This window comes from Equus asinus, chromosome 22 (genome assembly GCF_041296235.1).
Source record: "Equus asinus isolate D_3611 breed Donkey chromosome 22, EquAss-T2T_v2, whole genome shotgun sequence".
NCBI classification, from domain to species: domain Eukaryota; kingdom Metazoa; phylum Chordata; class Mammalia; order Perissodactyla; family Equidae; genus Equus; species Equus asinus.
In genome coordinates this window covers 58,022,106-58,041,236 of record NC_091811.1, presented here as the reverse complement: position 1 = coordinate 58,041,236, position 19,131 = coordinate 58,022,106, and the positions used below count along the sequence as shown (strand labels likewise).

General features: G+C 51.9%; 1 protein-coding gene across 1 annotated transcript; it reads right to left on the bottom strand.

Annotated features, from left to right (window-relative positions):
- Positions 1 to 314: 314 nt before the first annotated feature.
- ERBB3 (erb-b2 receptor tyrosine kinase 3) lies at positions 315 to 18,370 on the bottom strand. The gene is made up of 28 exons (XM_014843868.3): positions 18,147 to 18,370; positions 14,528 to 14,679; positions 13,786 to 13,972; positions 12,955 to 13,080; positions 12,243 to 12,308; positions 11,953 to 12,071; positions 11,704 to 11,845; positions 11,216 to 11,329; positions 10,993 to 11,113; positions 9,023 to 9,096; positions 8,758 to 8,848; positions 8,291 to 8,496; positions 7,952 to 8,084; positions 7,662 to 7,752; positions 7,295 to 7,449; positions 6,603 to 6,656; positions 6,101 to 6,242; positions 5,377 to 5,496; positions 5,152 to 5,250; positions 4,792 to 4,977; positions 4,493 to 4,648; positions 4,169 to 4,244; positions 3,847 to 3,993; positions 3,657 to 3,754; positions 3,375 to 3,563; positions 3,143 to 3,214; positions 2,366 to 2,660; positions 315 to 2,181 (listed from the first exon to the last, which is right to left on the bottom strand). Exons 1-28 carry the CDS (start codon positions 18,226 to 18,228, stop codon positions 1,655 to 1,657), a joined length of 4,020 nt encoding a protein of 1,339 aa, XP_014699354.3. The 5' UTR covers positions 18,229 to 18,370; the 3' UTR covers positions 315 to 1,654.
- Between the last annotated feature and the right edge of the window lie 761 nt (positions 18,371 to 19,131).

Here is a 19,131-nt window from a genome sequence, read left to right as displayed (position 1 = left end):
AAAGAGATTAAGAGTCTTGAAACATGGGAGTTTTAGTATTCCGCCTCTTGAGTGAGTGCATCTCCAGGGCTTTTGCTAACTTCACCAAACTTGTTTTTTTTTATTATTCCCTGCTGGAATCTCTATTCTTTGTAGATTCTTAGTAAAACCCTTAAGGGAAAAAAGTAGGGCTGAAGAAAGCTGCATGGGACAAGAGTAGGACCGTCAGAAAACAAGCCAAAAGCATGCGATGGTAGCTGTCCACTGCTGAGAAGCAGAGAAAAGGAGTGGTCTCGCACACTAAAGGTTTTCTTCATTTGACAGACAAGAAGCTGAAAAACTGGCATTTTTTATTCAGATATGTATAAAAACAAAACAAAAAAAACAACACATACCCCCCGTTTCGCATCCAAGGGGACAGAGGTCTGAAGCCGGGTCCTCTTTCTATCCCAACTGGAAGCTTCCCACTACGGGATGAGAATAGTTTCTAAAAGTGGCTCTTGGGGGGCCAGCCGGGTGGCAGTGGTTAAGTTGGTGTCCTCTGCTTCAGTGGCCTGGGGTTCGCAGGTTTGGAACCCTGGGTGTGGACCTGTGTACCGCTATCAAGCCACGCTGTGGCAGTGTCCCACATAGACAGAAGATGGGCACAAATGTGGCTCAGGGACAGTCTTCCTCAAGCAAAAACAGGAAGATTGGCAACAGATGTTAGCTTAGAGACAAGCTTCATCACCAAAAAAAAAGAAACAAAAAAAAAAAACCCAGCTCTTGGGACCCTTGTGGATCTGCCCCTTAGATAAGAAGTGGAGATCATTTCTAACACATGTAGATTATAGTTTACACAAAGATGTCCAGTTATTTTTCCTTCTGACCACCCCCTTCCCCTTGCTTCCTGTATGAGAAGTCTGGGTGTAGGAGGCTGTGGTTGTAGGAGTTAGACTTGATTCAGTGCAAAAACAAGACAATGCCCATTACAAGGGCTCTGCCTTACACAGGTTTTCCTTGCTATCTTACAGTAAGACCATATGCATTGGAAGATTTTGACCCCTGGACATGCCACTTAATTGACTTAATCTCTTTAAGGCTCAGTTTCCTTATTTGTGAAATGAGATAATACCTAGCTCATAGAATTGTTGTAAAAGGATTAACTGAGATAATGTAGGTAAAGTTCAGCATGATGCTTGGTACACAGTAAATGCTCAATTAATAGTAATTAATATCTACTCCTAACCTCCTTCTTTGTTCCTCAAGATTTTAAGCTTCCCATTCTTTCCAGGGGGTTAAGAGTCATGAGCCAAAATTTTCTTTCCCTTGCAGGTTTTCCCCCTTTCCTCTTCCTTAGGATGCTGACGGGAAACAAAGTCACTCCTTACAGCCTGGTCTCAACAAGTCTGAGAGAGGGGGACATAGGGAGTAATCCTTCATATCTCCAGGGAGTTCCCCTGACGAAGCTGAGGAATGGGATTGGGAAAGAGGAGAAAGTGCACAGCTGGCTACATACCACAAGAATGTTGTGTCCTCCAAGTGTTTAAAAAGCCTCCAAAGGTTGAATGGAATTGTCTAGGACTGGGGAAATGGGGCTGAGACCTGTGGGGGAGAGGGACTAGGGAGAAGAGGGGTACCCTCTAGAGGCACTAGCTGCCATCAAATGCTCCCTGAGTACCTCAGGGAACACGGGTTATGTTCTCTGGGCATTAGCCTTGGGGAAAAGCCTGCTATGCCAGTAATCAGGGTTATCAAAGGCAGAGTCAGTGGCTTCTAAACTACGTAGAGTTTTGAGACGGGCATAATGGACATGGGGGGCATGGTGTCCAGGCCCCTGGAAAGCTCTCATCTCTTCATACCCTTGCTCAGCTGCTGGGCAGGCGCCCATGGCTGCATAATCCCCCCCAGGACCTCCTCCACCACGTCGCCGATTCATATATTCATAGTCCTCATCTGGAGTTGTGCCAGCAGTGGGCATGATGGGCACAGGGTGGAGTGGGCAACTCTGTGTGCTGCCCAGGGAAGCACTGAGGTCTGATCCAACATCCATGTACTCATAACCCAGCTCCTCAAGGGAACTTGGCCTAGGAGGACGAGGAGGACTGCGCCTTCTCTTCCGGTTCATGTATTCATACTCCTCATCTTCATCTTCTTCTTCAGTACCCAGGACAGAACTGAGACCCACTGAAGAAAGGGTGCCTTCCCGGGAGGAGGGAGTACCTGAGGGTTGAGAAGAGAGGCTAGGTATATGGAGAACTTCATGGTAATAGGCAGGGGGGTGGGGGAAAGTTAGGAAAAAATGAATAGGGAGGCATATGATCAGAGAAGATAAAAGGATTAAGAGGAGCCTGAAGAAAGGGGATTAGAGAAAGATTTGAGGAAAGCCCTAGGAAGAGTCAGGCACCTTTGACATGTGCATCTGGCATGACATAACCATTGACATCCTCTTCCTCTAACCCTGGTGGAGAGAGTGGGGTGACAGGAGTGAGCAGGCTGTGGCGCTGGGAATGGTAGGCACTGTCTCCACGTGGCCGTGGGCTCCGGCTCCGGCTTCTACACATTGACACCTTCTCCTGGAGCTCAGCCTCAGAACCGGTCACATGGCCCTCTGATGACTCTGATGCCAGGCGTCCCCGTGGCATTGGGTGCAGAGAGGCTGGACGGGGGCACCGTTCACTACTGCCACAAACTACAGACTCCTGAGGAGGAAAATAATACATGGAGATTTACACAGAGACAAGGAAAGAATAGATATTTGTTTAGAAAGAGATTGTGGGGGCTGGCCCGGTGGTGCAGCGGTTAAGTGCGCACATTCCGCTTCGGCGGCCCGGGGTTTGCCAGTTTGGATCCCGGGGGTGGACATGGCACCGCTTTGCACACCATGCTGTGGTAGGCGTCCCACATATAAAGTAGAGGAAGATGGGCACGGATGTTAGCTCAGGGCCAGTCTTCCTCAACAAAAAGAGGAGGATTGGCAGCAGTTAGCTCAAGGCTAATCTTCCTCAAAAAAAACCAAACAAACAAACAAAAAAAAAGAAAGAGATTGGGTTGTTCACTGTCTTCTTTTTTGTAGGACACCGATTAAACCTCAGAGGTTTCTAAAGTTTCCCACAACCCCTATAGATCCTAAGACTCTCTGCCACCCACCCTCTCATCAGCCCCTTAAAGAGACAGGCCTTACCTGGCAAGCCTCCCCGAGATTACCCTGGTTCATAGGCATATATCCAGATGATGGACTTAAAAGGCTCTGGCTCTAGGATGAAAAAAGTAAGCAAGAGTTTTAGATAAAGGGAGGAATTTACTCACCATGGGAGCTTTTGAATAGTTAATCTGGGTATCTGTGGGGTTCATGAGGGTACAGGTGTGCAGAGGGCTCAGGGTGCAATTTCTTGGGTAACTGGAAAGTGACTTACCCCACGTGGCCGATTAAGTGTTCCCACTGGCAGGCTGAGGGCAGAGCCTAGTGTTGTCGCCAGGTTGTCCTCCTCTGCCTCCAGGTCCAGGTCTAGGTCTAGTTCTGGCTCCAGCTCTACTTCCTCCAGTTCCTTGTTTGTCAGAGCGGGAGGTTCTGCCCCAGGGGGAATTCCAGGCCCACTCTCTCTCTATAGGGGCAGGTGATCGTTAAGGTGGATCTCGGTTCCAGCCAAGTCAATCTTTTCTCTGAATCTCTTTGAAACCTCCTAATCCCTACTGACCTTTATGACCAGATACCGTGGTGGGTCTCGAGCCATCCTGGTGAATTCATTGGCTAGTTCTTTAAAGGTTGGGCGAATGTTCTCATCAATCATCCAACCTGGGTAAAATGTAGGTAGCAGAGCCATAAGATAGGAGTGTAGTAGGGAGGGAAGTCAGTTAGAAAATGCCTGAGATCAGCAGGTAACTCACATTTGACCATGACCATGTAGACATCAATGGTACAGATCTGGGGCTGTGCCAACCGCTCCCCTTTCTCCAGAAGGTCTGGTACTTCAGCCAGTCGCAGTCCTGCATAGGGCTCTGCCCCAAATGTCATCAGCTCCCAAACTGTCACACCTGGTATAGGAAGACATGACCAGTTGATGGCAGCATAGTAGACATGGACATGAAGATGAAGGGAAGGCAGAGCTTGATCTGACACAAGGATCTGAAGGGCTTAAGAGATTCGAAGGCGGGGTCTCAAAAGGCAACTGGGCCAGTGATGGTGTGGAGGGCATCCAGATGGACTGACCATAGCTCCAGACGTCACTCTGGTGTGTGTATTTCCCAAAGTGGATACTCTCGAGGGCCATCCACTTAATTGGAGTCTGGGGGATTAAAGACAAAGGTGTTACCAGTTGAGTTCCACAAATTTTCTTTGCATTTCTAACCCCCAAGTTCTTTATCATTCTTCTCTTTGTTGCTCTCTGAACTTATATTTCTGGCATTTCCAGGCTCCTGTCCTTGAACTGACCACGCAACATCTGCTTGCCTCTGAAAGACACCACTGACGGCTCCCTATCCCCATGCTTCACTCCTCCCCCACCTCCTTACCCAGACTTTTGTGTCACCTCACCTTGGCCTCACTGTGTAGTAGCTGCTTATCATCAGGGGGCAGCAGGTCAGCTACCCCAAAATCCGCCACCTGAACCTGACTGGGTGACTTGAGTAGCACATTTCGGGCAGCCAGGTTCCTATGCACCATACCATGCTCCTCAAGGTAGTACATACCCTATAGGGAAAGGAGGTATTCTCAAAGTCGAGGGAACTGGTCTTTGAGATCCAGAATCACCCCAAACCCTAAAGGCACCTCTTAGAACTTCACCCTCCCCAGCCAGGCAGTTCTATCGTAGAACTCCTCCAGGCTCCTCTCACCTTGGCAATTTGTACTCCCCAGTTGAGCAGCAGCTGTGGCCCCAGCGCCTCCCGGTGTTGCCTCACATGATCCAGCAGGGAACCCAGAGGCAAGTATTGAGTGACGAGCTGCAGAGATGACCCTGGGCACAGTCCCAGCAGCCGTACAATGTGGGCATGGTCTAGGCTGCCAATGGCCAGCATATGCTAAGACACAGAAGAGGGGTTAGCTAGGGAACAAATAGCTTCACAGATACCCAGCCCAGGGCTCCCTCCAACATTCATGGACATCAACATTGCTAATCTAGTATCTGCTAACACAGAACCATGCTTCTGCATAACTGTATCTAGTGGCATACAGAATACCCTTCCTTCACTTACATCTGTCACAGCCTGAAAACTTTGCCGTCCACTCTTGTCCTCAATGACTTTAATGCAGACTGGAATCTTGATTGATTCACCCTCAGGAATCCACACTCCCTGGGAAGTTTGGGGCAGGAGTCAGCCTAAGGTCATTCTCCCCAGGCTAGTCGTTTCCCTAAATCTTTTCTCCCCTTTGCCCTAGATCCTTTCCCCACCTCCCCAGACTTCCTGTGGACCACTTACTTTGTGCACAGTTCCAAAGACGCCTGAGCCAAGCACTTTAAGCTTCCTCAGCTCTGTCTCTTTGAAGATTCTGGCCAAGACTTTGTTAGCCTTCTCACTGGGATCCAGCGGCTCTATGCTCTGAGGAACAGATGGGAAGGAGGTACTCAGGCAAGCCCACCCCATGTCCCACTCCAGCCCCTTCCCTATAGGTGGACGCCAAGAGCAGCAAAGCCCAAAGGGTGGGAGCGGGAAGAGGAATTGTCTTTTGGTCTTGGAAAGCACTGCAGGCATAGTGGGGAATAACAGACCCTGAGGACTGAGGAAGTTGTGTTCATGAGGTCAGGAATCAAGAGGGTTGGGTTTTTCCTTTGATGGGGGAAGTGGGGAGAGTCGGTAATACTATCACCTTGAGTACTTTTATAGAATTCTGTGCTTTTCAAAGCACTTTCACATGCATCATCCCCTTTCACCCTTACAGCCATCTTGTAAGGGTGAATGTTATTATTTCCTCTGTAAACATGCATAAACTGAGGCACAGAGAATGAAAGGACCTTCTCCCAAGTCATGTGGCAAATTCATGGCAAAATTGGGACTAGAATGCATGTCTCCCATTTCTCTGGCCAGAGTTCTTTCTAGTGGACCATACTACCTCCTTGAAGACAGGGATCAAGTCTCTGAGGAAGGAGGAGGCTCTTAAAGAGTGATGTACAGGATATCTTTCAAGGGGAAGCCAGGCACTCACCTCACCCCGTTCCAAGTAGCGCCTCATAGCCCTCTTATTCTGAATCCGGCGCCCACGCCAGTAGAGAAAAGAGCCACCCAGGATCAGGAAAATCACCGCCAATCCCACTACCAGTGTTAAAGCCATTGCCAGGTGGGTTTTGCTGTGGGATAAAGAAATCCAGCATTATCCTGGGTCTACACATCCCTTACAGATGTCATCTATAGCTGTACTGAAGGGGTAGTGCAGATCTGGGGCAAGAAATTAACATTCACACACACATATATCCTTGAGCACTGAAGAAGTTAACCTAAATTTGGACACTCCCCCCCACCCCCGCTACTGCAAGTTAATTTTAGGAAGGGAAGGCCAGAAGCCTGGATTCTTGTGTCCAAGTCTAGTGATAGTGGACTGTATATAGAAGGCCAGAATGAATGCTCAACGCTGCTCAGCAGGCTGCTGCCCTCTACCTAGCTTCTCTCCCAAATATCCCCAGCTTCCTCAATCTCCAGGCCCATCATACCTGATCAGTACCAGTGTTTGGCCCAAACAGTCTTGTAGCTCTGGTCCCTTACACCTGGAGAAGAAAGTCACCTCCTTAAATGGGAGCTGGGAGAATTCCAGCAGCCTCAACATACAAGATTGTTTCAGACCCTACCATGATGTCCTATCCTGGAGCCCAAGGCATATCGCAAAACATGGCCCCATCTCTAGCTCACCAACCCTCCCCCTAAGGCCCTCTCTTGAATGAAAACTACCCTGAGCTGAGGTGATTCCAGGTTCCCAAAACTGTGGTGTAATTTTGTGCTGTTACTGAGTTTTCCTTTCTCCAGTCCTCCACTACACACTGGGAATGATTTTTTTTGAGGAAGATTAGCCCTGAGCTAACTGCCGCCGATCCTTCTCTTTTTGCTGAGGAAGGCTGGCCCTGAGCTAACATCTGTGCCCATCTTCCTCTACTTTTTTATATGTGGGACGCCTACCACAGCATGGCTTGCCAAGTGGTGCCATGTCCGCACCCGGGATCCGAACCGGCGAACCCCGGGCTGCCAAAGCGGAACGTGCACACTTAACCACTGCACCACCAGGCTGGCCCTGGGAATGATTCTTAAATCATAGTTCCTTTCTTCTTTCTGCTCCCCTCACCTTCTTCTTTCCCCCCAGTTCTGTGCTCCTACCCCTCCCCCGAACTCCTCTTATCATCCCATCACTGACCCCTGGGTGCAGTTCTCATGGCAGGGCCGACATTCATTCTGGGCATCTGGGTACTTGTAGATGGGGCCCTTGGCACCGAGGACTCCATTGGGACAGCTGCTCACACAGTGAGGCCCATCACGAAAATGGGCACACTGGGCACAAGCATCAGAGCCCTGGGTGGAAGAGAAAAGGTCAGGAAGAATGAGACCCCCAGGTCAATTCCATACCTCCCAGCAAGGACCAACCCAGCCATTGAGGATCCTCCATCCTCAGACCCTATCATTTTCTGGCCTCCCTGTGCTGGCCTTGAGATTGGCCATATCATTCCCTAGACCCTTCAGCATTGCCCCACCCTCCCTTAGAGATGCTGGTGCTGCTACTCTACCGAGCCATTGCATGTGGCGGTGCCCTCCATGGGTTGGCATTCCAGGTGGCAGGAGAAGCATTCAGCCTCATGGGCAAACTCACGAGGCTCCCTGCAGTGGGCAGTAAAGGGAGGGGGGTCACTTCCAAGTCCTGACCTTCATGTCCTAATCCCCCAACCTCAGGGTCTCCTACCTCACTCCCACCAAGGCATATGCAGAAAGTTGTCTCAAGGCTTCCAGGTGCCACCTGAACAGCTCCATCCCAGGGTTCCATCTCCCCACCCCTTGATTTGCTCTCCCCTCACTGTACCCATTCAGAAAGTTGCAGTGGGTCACACAGACACCTCCTCGGCTGTAGTTTCGACAGGATAGGCACTGACCAGGGCCTGGGCCCCAGCATCCCCCGGAGGAGCACAGTGGGTCACACACTTTGCCCTCTGCCACTAGAAAGGAAGGGGTAGGTTAGGAGGAGTCTGAGGTCTCCTAACAAGCCCTCTCCTGGACTCTTCCTCATTGCTGCTTCTAGCCTAACATCCCCCTCTCCTTGGCTCCAACCCCACCCCTACTCCCACTTCCAGGGCAGAACAGTCTTATACCTCTCTCCTCCCTGACTCCCTCTTTCCGCCACCCAGTGGGCCCTTTCCCTCACTGCAGTCTCTGCGAGGCCGATTATGCTTGATGTCTAGTCTCTCTTCCGAAGGCCCACGAAGCAGCCTGGTCCAGTTCAGAGAATGGTGGTAGCAGAGCTGCCGATTGGCACTTATGTAGATACGCCCAGCACTAATTTCTTTCAAGGATCGGAGGCCCAGGGATGTTATATTCAAGTTCTTCATGATCAACAATGAGAAGCCCCGGCTGAAAGCAAGGAGACAGGATGAGAGGAGAGACTACAAAGGGAAAATAGACCATGCAGTGGATTCATTTTCATTCAGCAACTTTGCTCTGGGCAAGTCACACCCACTGAGAGGGGTTCCCCACTCCTTTCGCCTTTTCCCCATCAAACTCTCTGACCCTTTGGGCCTGCTTATGAGACAATGCCTTGAATTTCACTCAAGGATGCCTAAGAAACAGTCTTCATTGCCTGGAGATGCTACCAACTCCACACCCTCTACTCACTTGTAGAGGCTTCTGCCCCCAATGGTTGTCAGGTTGGAAAAGACGCTGAAGTTGTGCATGTGGGGAGGCCAGGACTGGATGTTCAAGTAACCTGAGGGGTTGGAGAGAGGCACATGAGCAGGGAGCTTTCTCCCCTTCCTCTTCCTCAGGTTCTCCTGGTCTCTCCCCTGTTGCTTGGGACAAGATTTGCCCAAGGGTTATACCACAGTTTGTGCTTGTGGCTCATCTATTCCTCTCAGAAAGCACAGCCTCTGCTCCCACTCACCTGTGATCTCCCGTACTGTCCGGAAGACGTTGAGCTTCTCAGGGTCCAGGGCAGGGATCTTGTGCCAGGGGTCTCTGGAGGGAATGGTAAAAACCAGTCAACAAGGCAGAGGTATAATCCTGTAGCAATGAGCCTGCCTAGCCTCAGAACTTAGTTTCTAAGTAGCATTGTCCACTAAATGAAAACAGGCCTCCTTGGAGAATGGCAGGGGCAGGAAAAACATAACATGAGCCTACAGCATCTTGTACAAAAAAGTGAGGAACTGCTCAAAGAATTAAGGGTACAAGCCCAAAGAACACAGGAGCCAGCTTGAAGGGGGCTCCAATAGCCAGATCAGGGACAACTGAACACCAACATGATTGTAAGAGATTATAAACCATTGACTAAAACAAGTACCCACACAGATTAAATAAATAAATAGGAAGAGAAGACTCTTCCTAACACTAGAATGCCGACAAATAAATGCAGAAGGAATAACGGAATTAGAAAATCCTCATTTGGCAACTCTGCTTGTAAAAATTGATTCAGGCAAATATCTCCCCACAAGATACTTATTTTCATTGCAAAGGGAAAAATACTAACTTTACAGTAGAAAATCCTGGCAGATAGCACCTCAACCAAGTGACCAGAGATATCACCACCAGTGATGGGGCAAATCAACATGTGCCTCCTTGATAGGCTGCGCTGAGAGTACATCTGTACTAGTCCTATCAAAGATGCATAACTTGGGGCCGGTCCTGTGGCCAAGTGGTTAAGTTCATGCCCTCCGCTTCGGAGGCCCAGGGTTTCACTTGTTCGGATCCTGGGCACGGACATGGCACCGCTCATCAGGCCATGCTGAGGTGGCGTCCCACATGCCACAACTAGAAGGACCCACAACTAAAAATATGTAACTATTGTATTGGGGGGATTTGGAGAGAAAAAGAAGAAAAAGAAGATTGGCAACACTTGTTAGCTCAGGTGCCAATCTTAAAAAAAATGCATAACTTAAATCTAAGTATGAGGAAACATCAGACAAACCCAAATTCAGGAACATTCTACCTATTACCTGACCTGTACTCATCAACGCCATGAACAATTATAGATTAAAAGAGACTGAAGAGACGTAACTAAAAGTAATGTATGATCCAGGACATTGGTAGGACAATTAACGAAATATGAATAAGGTCTGTAGATTAGATAACATTTTGTATCAATGCTAATTTCCTGATTTAAACAATTGTACTGTGGTTATGGAGGAAAACGTTTTTAAGGAATACACATTGAAACATAACTGGGGTGAGGGGTCACCATGTCTGGAAATTTACCCTCAAGTGGTTCAGAAAAATAAGAGTATATAGTGTGTGTGTATAGTGAGAGAGAATTTCTAAAGCATGTGGCATGTGGTATAATGTTAAAATTTGGGGGACTTTACTAAAGAGCATATGGGAAATCTTTACACCATTTTTGCAACTTCAGTGTGGATCTAAAATTCTGTCAAAAGAAAACAGGTGGCCCTAATGTTTCTCTCTCTCTCTCTCTCTCTCTCTCTCTCTCTCTCTCTCTCGCGCGCACACACACACACACACACACACACACACACAGTTTAAGCACTGTCCTGTGTAGTAGAAAGTCCCTTTGTTCTTTATGGCTCCACTCCAAGTAGCAGAACTAGGAGAAGTCACTGGAAATCATGGGAAGGTAGATTTTTATCTAAATTTAAGGAAGAACTTTTACAAAACTTTAAGAAGGAGGACACAATGTCCCTGTCCCTTGCCACTCAGCTAGATGCTGGATTGCTTAGGCATGTCTTGGGATTCAAGCCCTGGGTGGAAGGTTGAGTTAAGCGCTGTTAGGTCCTTTGTGAGCTCTAAGATTTCATGATTTAGATTCCTAATCAGCTCCACATATGAGAAGGGTTGAGCCAGTGAAATGAACTGTACAGGGATGGATGGGATGGGGGACCGGAGGGGGAAAGAAGAATCTCTAACCCATTGAGGCCGGTGATAAGAAAGTCTAGGTTGCCCAGGATCTTGGTGCAGTTCACAAATCCATCAATGTTGCTAGAGTCCACAGTCTGGAAGCGGCTCCCAGAGCCTGTCCCCTCACAGGCTGCAAACAAAAACGAGGCTCAGTGGGGGTCAGGGGTTGGGTGCTGAGTAGTCTCAGGGGAAAGGCTGTCTCTCCACAAACTCCTTAGCTTCTCCTACTCACCTTTGGGGCACAGCCCCCCACAAGGTTCACACATCTTGAGTCCATTTTTATCTACCTCCATCTTGTCAGGAGGACAGGCCCTGACACAAGATGTCTGATCCACCACAAAGTTGTCTAGGAAAGAGGAGGGCACCATTAGTGATGCGGGAGGGACACTACCAACTGCCAACCAAACCTTGCTCCCTCCTGCTCTGCACTGGATTTGCCCCAATCCACCACCCAAGGTTCCTCAAATGCTGTCCTATGGATTAGAAAGGCCCTGTGCTCTTTGTTGCTCCAAGGAGCAGAACCAGGAGAAACTGCTGGAAGTCCTGGGGAAACAGATGGGGGACAGGACATATGGGTCATTCATTGGGGGTGGTTAGATGATCACAACCATTTGTCTTCTACATTCTCTATTTACCAGTCAACTTTATCCCTTTTGCCTCCTAAAATTTTGTCTAAAATCCTGGTTCCACTACCATTGTTCCTTCCCTTCAGACACTTACGGGGACAGCTGGCCACACAAACTCCTCCATACTGATACTTGGTGTGAGGATTGGGTTCTAGCTGGAAAGTTAGCTTGTTGTAGACAAGAGGCTGTGGACACTGGCGTACACAGGCTCCACTGTCATTGAAGAGTCGGCAGGCCTAGGAACATGGGAGGCTCATAAAACTCATGTTACATATGTACCCCGACTTCCTCCCCAAAGCCCACATCCCCCAGAACCCAGGTAAATGGTGGCAATAGTACGTACAAAGCAGTCTGTGTCCTGAGGGCCTGAACAGCCCCCTGCACACTCATCATGGCAACACTGGTTGGGGTTGGGCCCAAAGCAGTGGCCATTACACTGAGGGGCACAGATGGTCTTGGTCACTATGGAAGAAGAGAAAGCACAGTTGTCAGGGCTCTTAGGACTGTATTCTGAGGCCACTGCTCACCCTCTTGCCGTCTAAGCTCAACCCTACCCCAGTGTTGACAAAGGCTGGGGGAGGCAGGGATATGCAAGTGTGTGCATTTGAAGTTTTGTGAGGAAAGTAAACCCACGTGTCTGGCAGTCTTCTGGTCCAGGACCCCAGCATCGCCCCTTGCAGACCTCATGACAGGGGGGACCTGGTTGGGAAGGAAAGCAACACAAGAGACTGTCAGGGCTAAGAAAGGCTTGCTGGAATCAACAGGGTATGATGTCAGCACACAGGCACCCTAGTCCTGGGAAGCGAAGAGCCAGAGCAGTGTCCCTCCTCACCCTTGCAGGGCAGGGCTGGGCTCAAGTGAACCTGTCAACAAGGGGTGGAGCCATGCCTCCACGCCACCCACAGGGTGGCTCAAGGGAGGGTCCAGGGGAAATGCCAAGCTCAGCCCCAGTCCCACCCAGGAACTTGGCACCTCCTTGGCAAACTGAACCCAGTAAGAATAAGTACATGCGAGTGGATAGAGAGCAGCAGACTGTAGTCAGGGGTAGGGAGGTTCCAAGAAGAAAGGAGTATGTCATCATGGAAAGAGAAATGGATGTGGAATTCAAAGATCTGGCTTCCCCACTTGGTACACAGAGATCTTTTGCCGCTTTTCTCGACACACTGCTTCTGCGGTTTAGATTCTAGGGGATTGACCTGCTCCCTCCTGGCGGGCTCCCTGGGTCTAGGGCCTGAGGTGTTTGTTCAGTGGAGAGCTGATTCAATTAGGAATACAAGGATGATGGGAAAGGAGTCACTCTGGTTTGGTGGGGGCAGGGGGAACAGTCTGGATCATGGCCACTCACAGCTCCTGCCATTGTCCTTCACCACTATCTCGGCATCTGGGTCCCTCACGATGTCCCTCCAGTCAATTGTGTCCATGTGACAGAGTTTATCGTTCTTCTCAATATAAACGCCCCCTGACAGAATCTCTGAGGTAGGGAAGAGAAGTGACAGGGTTAAGGGCTACGGCAGACCTCCTCCTCCCTACCTTCCCACCAGTCCAAATGGACACCCGAGACCCAGGAGCAGGGGAAACGGGCTGACGGGTACGTCCAGTTAAATCCAAACTGCAGAGAAAGCTCTCCTTGTAATACAGGAGGAGCCAAGCCAAAAGAAACTCCCGCCTCCTCAGACACCTGTCCAGATCCGGTTTGGCCAGTGGGGGAGGGGAAGGGAAAGAAAGAGAGAAGATCCCTGACTCACCCCCACCACCCTACCAGTCTGTTTTCCAACTGACTGGGACAGGGAGAAGTAGAAGGTGGCCAGGTGGCATTTAACCCCTATATATTCCTTCAGCTTGTGGAGAACTGTGAGGGAGGAGGCGGTAGGATTCCCATTCTCAGGGAGAAGGGACATCAAGGTACACTGTACTTTGAAGTTAGAGGAATGGGTAACAGATCCAGCTCTAATTCCAGCCCCACCAGGACACAAGAACCCTCCCGCTGGGGCAGAAGCCCCAGCTCCCTCCTGGGGCCCTGTGTTATTTCAGTAGTGGACCTTTAGACCACAATGGTCAAAGTGGTGGGCATCTTGAAAGGGACACTGAGAGTGAGCAGTCTTGGGACATCATCAAGGAGGTGCCTGTCAGCAGGCTGGCTGAGGGGCAAGGCCAGAAAGAAGCATCAGGAACTGACCAGTGAGCTGAGTAAAGCGGAGCTCGCGCAGCGCATGGCTGGAGTTGGTGTTATAGTTCAACATGACAAAGACGGCGAACTTCCCATCGTAGGCCTGAGTGCCCCGCACCACCCGGAGGTTGGGCAGTGGCAGTGTAGAGAACTCATTCATGGCCACGAGGACATAGCCGGTCACTTCTCGGATCCACTGTGATGGAGGAGATCATGTCAGTGAGAGGAACAGCAGGGGAAAAAGTCTTACTCCCTCTCCCTCCCTAAGGCATTGAGGAATCCTTAACTCCTCTAATTCTTCTAATTCCTACTTTGCAGTAGAGTAGACAGTGTCACACTACTGTGTCCCTTCTGCAAGTGAAGACAGGCAGCAGCAATGATGGAGGAATTCCAGCCTTCTACTCTGTCCTTCTCAGAGCTCCTCATGCTAGAGAATCCTTGCACAGTCCCTTTCTCATCTCCCAGCCTCCTCTCAGCCCTCAACGTCTCTCTACATTAGTTCCTGGTGTGGAACATCACCCCGCCCCTGCCCCCTTCTCATGGCCAGCCCCTCTCTATCCTTGGCTACAGCGACCAGACCATAGTCCCAGATTCCAGTCATTGTCCCATAAACACATAGGTTTGGATCTTAGGAACTATGGAGTCTTAGGAATGCTGAACTCCAGCAGAGGGTAGCCCCGAGGAAGGGAAGGAGGCTTCTGCAGGGAGGATAAGGGGGAACAGGTTGAGGAAGGGGGTTGGGCCCTCTAACCTGCAGGAAGGAGAGGTCAGCATTGTGTCCTGTGAGCACAATCTCCAGGTTCCCCATCACCACCTCACACCTCTCATAGAGCTTTTGCAGCGTCTGGTATTGGTTCTCGGCATCACCAGTCACACTCAGCCCATTCAGAGTCCCAGGACACACTGTTCAAAGCGGAAGTAAGAGGGGCAGAGGGCTGGACACAAGTTTCCAGGACCACCGCTTTGGTCACCCTCTTCCAGTAACATTCAATAGCATCAGAAGGCAGCTGCCTCCAACCCTCACCCCTACAGACAGACACAAAGGCCCATGTGGGACCGAGAGCCTGAACTTCCTCTTTTCTCAGAATCCCCTCACTATTCCCCTGAACAAGAAGGTGAAACGTTTCCTTTTTCCACCAGGACCTCCTCTGTGTCTCTTTCAGGTACTACTTTGGGTACTAAGAGGTTAATCAAGGAGGGTGTAGGTTTTTTTCCCCCTCCCTACAAAGAAGTTTTAGGAAAGGACCACGACGTGGTTCCCCTCACCTCTCCCCCCTCCCCCCTGCCAACCAGGGCACTAACTTTTCTACCCCCATCCTGCCTCTCTCTAGATCCCGGAATAAATATCTCTTTGGGGCTAGTACACAGCCCCTATTGTGTCTACTGAGGGTGGGATGGGGGCAGAGGGTGGGGGCACTGCCTGGGGCCACAGTCCAGCCCACAATGAGGCGATTCTATCTAGGAGGAGGGGGCTGCCCCACCCTGTCCCCAGACACCCTGTCCTCAGCACTACCCCCCTTCCACCCTTAAGACTTGGGCTCAGGCAAGTGACCTCACCAGAGGGGGGAGCTCTGGTGGTGGTGGTGGGGTCAATGTGAGCTTTGTCTTCAAGCTGGAAGATAAGGAGCTGGTTGCCTACCAGGTCCCCCCTTCCTAAACTCTGGCTTCCCTTCTCACTCCCTTTCCCCATCCCAGCACACTCCAGCTCCCTCAGCATCACACTTTCCAGGCCTAGAGTATTTTTCAGCAAATGCAGAGAAGCCTGGAGAGAAACAGCAGCAGACTCCCCCCATTCTGAGGCTTCAACTCAATGTCATTTTCAGAAGAGATTAAAAAGCCTTCCAACATGGCAATCCTCACTCGCGTTGGGGGAGCGCCTAGACTCAAGGTTCATAAGGTATGTCGGTCTTGGGGGTTCACTTTACCTTGTCAGTATGGAGGACACAGGGGCTATGGGAAATCCTGGACCCTGAACTCCTACCCTTCTCTTTCCGCTGGCTCAGTGAAAGAGTGTGGGTGGGGGGAGATACCACCTGTTCCAGCCACCCTTCCCTGAGGCAGTGGAGCTTAGTGGGAGGCAGGAGTGGGAAGGGAAGGAGGGAGATTGGTGAGGCCCCAACCTCTCCTCCTAGATACACCCCTACTCTGACCACTTGACTTTTGAGGGCTCCCATTTGCTATCACTTTTTGGGAAAGGGAAGGGGGTGGGCTAGACCCAGCAGAAGGGTAAACAGGCCGGGAGCTCCCAGAGGAGCCTGGGAACTCCAGGGTCCTTGGGCTGAAAAGAGAGATTAGGAAGGTTAGTCATTTCTGGAATAGCCCCACCCCAACCCCCTTCCTGGCAGGACACCCCCTCTTCCAAGTCAAGGCGCCAACTCTTCTCCCTAGATAAGGGAGGAGCCAAGATTTCTGCAGAGGGAGGTGGTGTGTACGCACATACGGAGGAACAAGTACACAGCTCCCCTGCTGGCCCAGAAATTGATACAGGTTCTGTCCTTGGGTTTCCTTGTTAGGAGGTATTGCAGGTGGCCCCGTCCATCCCACCTGCCCATACGTGCATGTGCAGACTTTGTGTCGCTGCTTGGAAGGCTATAGCGTTAGAGGTCCCAGTTCCCTGCCACCCCAGAGGGTAAAGTCCGTATTACACAAACAGGGAGCAAAGGGCCTGGGCGGGAATAGAGTAAGAACAACACCTCTGAGGAGGAACCCGCAGCTTGGGGAGGAGGGCAGGGGGGAGGAAGTTATAAAAATCCCTGCTGTACCCAGGGACCAGGGGCATAGGGAGGGGCAGTGTCACAGGCCCTCCTTTGGTAGAGAGCACTGGGGTGGGTCACAGCAAGAATCTCCGGCCCCTCCTCAACCAGAGGCCTCCTCTCCAACATCCCCCACCCCCATCACAGCCAGGACAAAGGGGCTATAGAAGGACTGAGACAGGGCCGGATGCCCAGAGGCTGCAGGATCCAGATAAAGGGTAAAGAGACCCAACCATGCCTGCCTCCTGGCTCCCTAAGGGAAGGTGGCCAGGATCTGGGACTCCTGGGTTCCCGGTTGAAGATCCCAGGGGTCTGGATGGGACAGTGATACAGTCACTCTACTGGGTCCCTCCCACTCCAGTCCCCAGACCCCCGCCCTCCACCAGCTGGGAGTGTTCACATCTCAAGATCCCAGGGTCTAAATTTAGGCCCAGCAACTGTGGGGGAAGCACAGGTGTTTCTCCCACTCCCACCCTGGGGAAGGGGCCCTGGCTGGGCCAAACCCCAAGCTGAGATCTTGGGGGGAAGGGAAGAGATCAACAGGATTCCCCCAATGCCAGCAATAACAGCACCCCTCAGGTGTCCATTGTCCCAGAGATGCCCCAAAGTGTGTGTGTGTGTGTGTGTGTGTGTGTGTGTGTGTGTGTGTGTGGCTTAGATGGCATGGGAGTGGGAGGAGGAATAGAAGAGCAATCTGACTCTAGTCCAGACTCCTAGAGACAGTCAGACAATAAACAGAATGGGGGTGGGAGAGAAGCTGGATCTAGGAAAGACTCCCCAGGACAGGAGGCTCAGAAGGTAGGAGAGATGACCTGTTGGCCCTCACGTTGGGGAAAGAAAAGAGAGAGAAATACAGGCTGGAAGTCCTTGACCCCACAGTTCCTGGCCCAGGGCCTTGTACATAGTAGATGCTCAATAAATATTCGTTGACCTGATCTGGGTCTTGACAAAGAGAGGCTCGTCAAGTCGTCAAGGACCAACCAGCTATATTATTTTGACGGAAAGAGGGCAGTCAGCCTCTGCGTGGCCTCTCACCCTGATGTTACCTGGACTTGGCCCTGTGGTTAATTTCAACCCTCCCCAGGGCAGGCCCACTCACGGAAGAGGAGGTGCCTCTCTTGTTTTTCCAGCATCAGAGAACAACAACCCCCTCCAACCCTTCCATAGCTCCGCCCTGTCGGCAAAACAACGAAACTGGAGTGTGCTGAAACCCGGGGAAACAGAGGATTGGGGAGCAAACTGAGAGCCCCCCCCCCCCGCCCTTCCGCCAAGATCTCCACCTCCAATCATCTCCTCACGTTAACAGAACGGAGGTCCCAGCTCCCCTCCCTGCAGAGCCCCCTCGGAAGTGTGAGCTGTTTCGGCATCAGCCCTGTCCAGAGAGACAAATTCGAGGGTCGGCGACGCGCTGGGGAGGTGGTGGTGGTGGTCCAGGAATCCCGTCCCCGCCCGGATCACGCCAAGAACCCGAGTCTGACAGTCCCCGCCGAGGTGGTCCCAGCGGACCCAGGGTCAGCACCCCGAACCTAGCACTGCGGTAGCCCCTGCCCTCCAGGGTTCCGCGCCTTCGGCTCGGGATCCCGCGGTCCGAGCTGCCCGTGCTCTCGCGCCGCTTACCTGCCTGCGAGTTGCCCACCTCGGAGCCCCGGGCCAGGCTGAGAAGCAAGCCCAGCACCTGCAGAGCCCGGTTCGCCCTCATGACGCCAGCGGAGGGTGAGGGGAGCCCAACCGACTCCGGCCCGGGGGACCCCTGTAGGACATCGAAGCAGAGCCACCTGAGCCGCCAGCGAATTGGGAGAGGCGGTAGAGGAGGTTGCAAACTGCAACCGGAGCCGGAGCCAGAGTCCGGGGCGGGATGGCAGGGGAGGGTGTAAGTCTGCGAGCGCGGAGGAGGGAGGCAGGGGGAGGGGGTGAGTCACGGCCGCGCCCCCTCCGGCGCGAGGCTGGATAGGGATTGCCGGAGCCTCCGACGGCCCGCCCCGCGCGCCCCACGCCCCACTGCCCCGCGGCTTGGCCCAGCTGAGCCGGGATGGGTCTCACACTAATTTGTCTTCAGGAGCTGGACTAGGGGGAGGTCAGGATTCCAAACGCCCCAAATGCCTCCAAAGGAGTAAGGTAATGGGGGTGGGGAGAGCGCGTCAAAGCCCAGCCCCCGGAAAGTTGGCCTCGCCCATTAACCAAATCACTCAACTCCCCTAGCCGGTTGGGTCACTTGGGGAGTTTTCTCTCCGAATGTGGATGTTTCTCTCTGTGTGTGTTTTTGAGGGGGAGGGTGTTTTTGCCTCACGCTCAGGCCACCTCAGTTTCCCCGGAAACCCATCGAAACCCCATAAGTCATCCACCCTGCCGAGGAACCCGAGCCCCAGAGGCCGCGTGAAATTGCACTGTCTCCGGCCGCTTCCTCCTCCAGACCGGCGCCGGCCCGGCCTCTCCCGGGGATTTGGTTGAGGGGCGGGGGTGGTTTCCAGCCTGGGAACAGACCCCGAAGCCCGCCTTTTCACTTCCAGCCCGGGAGGGGCTCCCGCACCTGTCGCCGTCCCCTCTGCTGCCCCCCACGGCCGCCTGGGAGAACAGCTGCCTCCCCTTCCACGCTGGAGCCTGA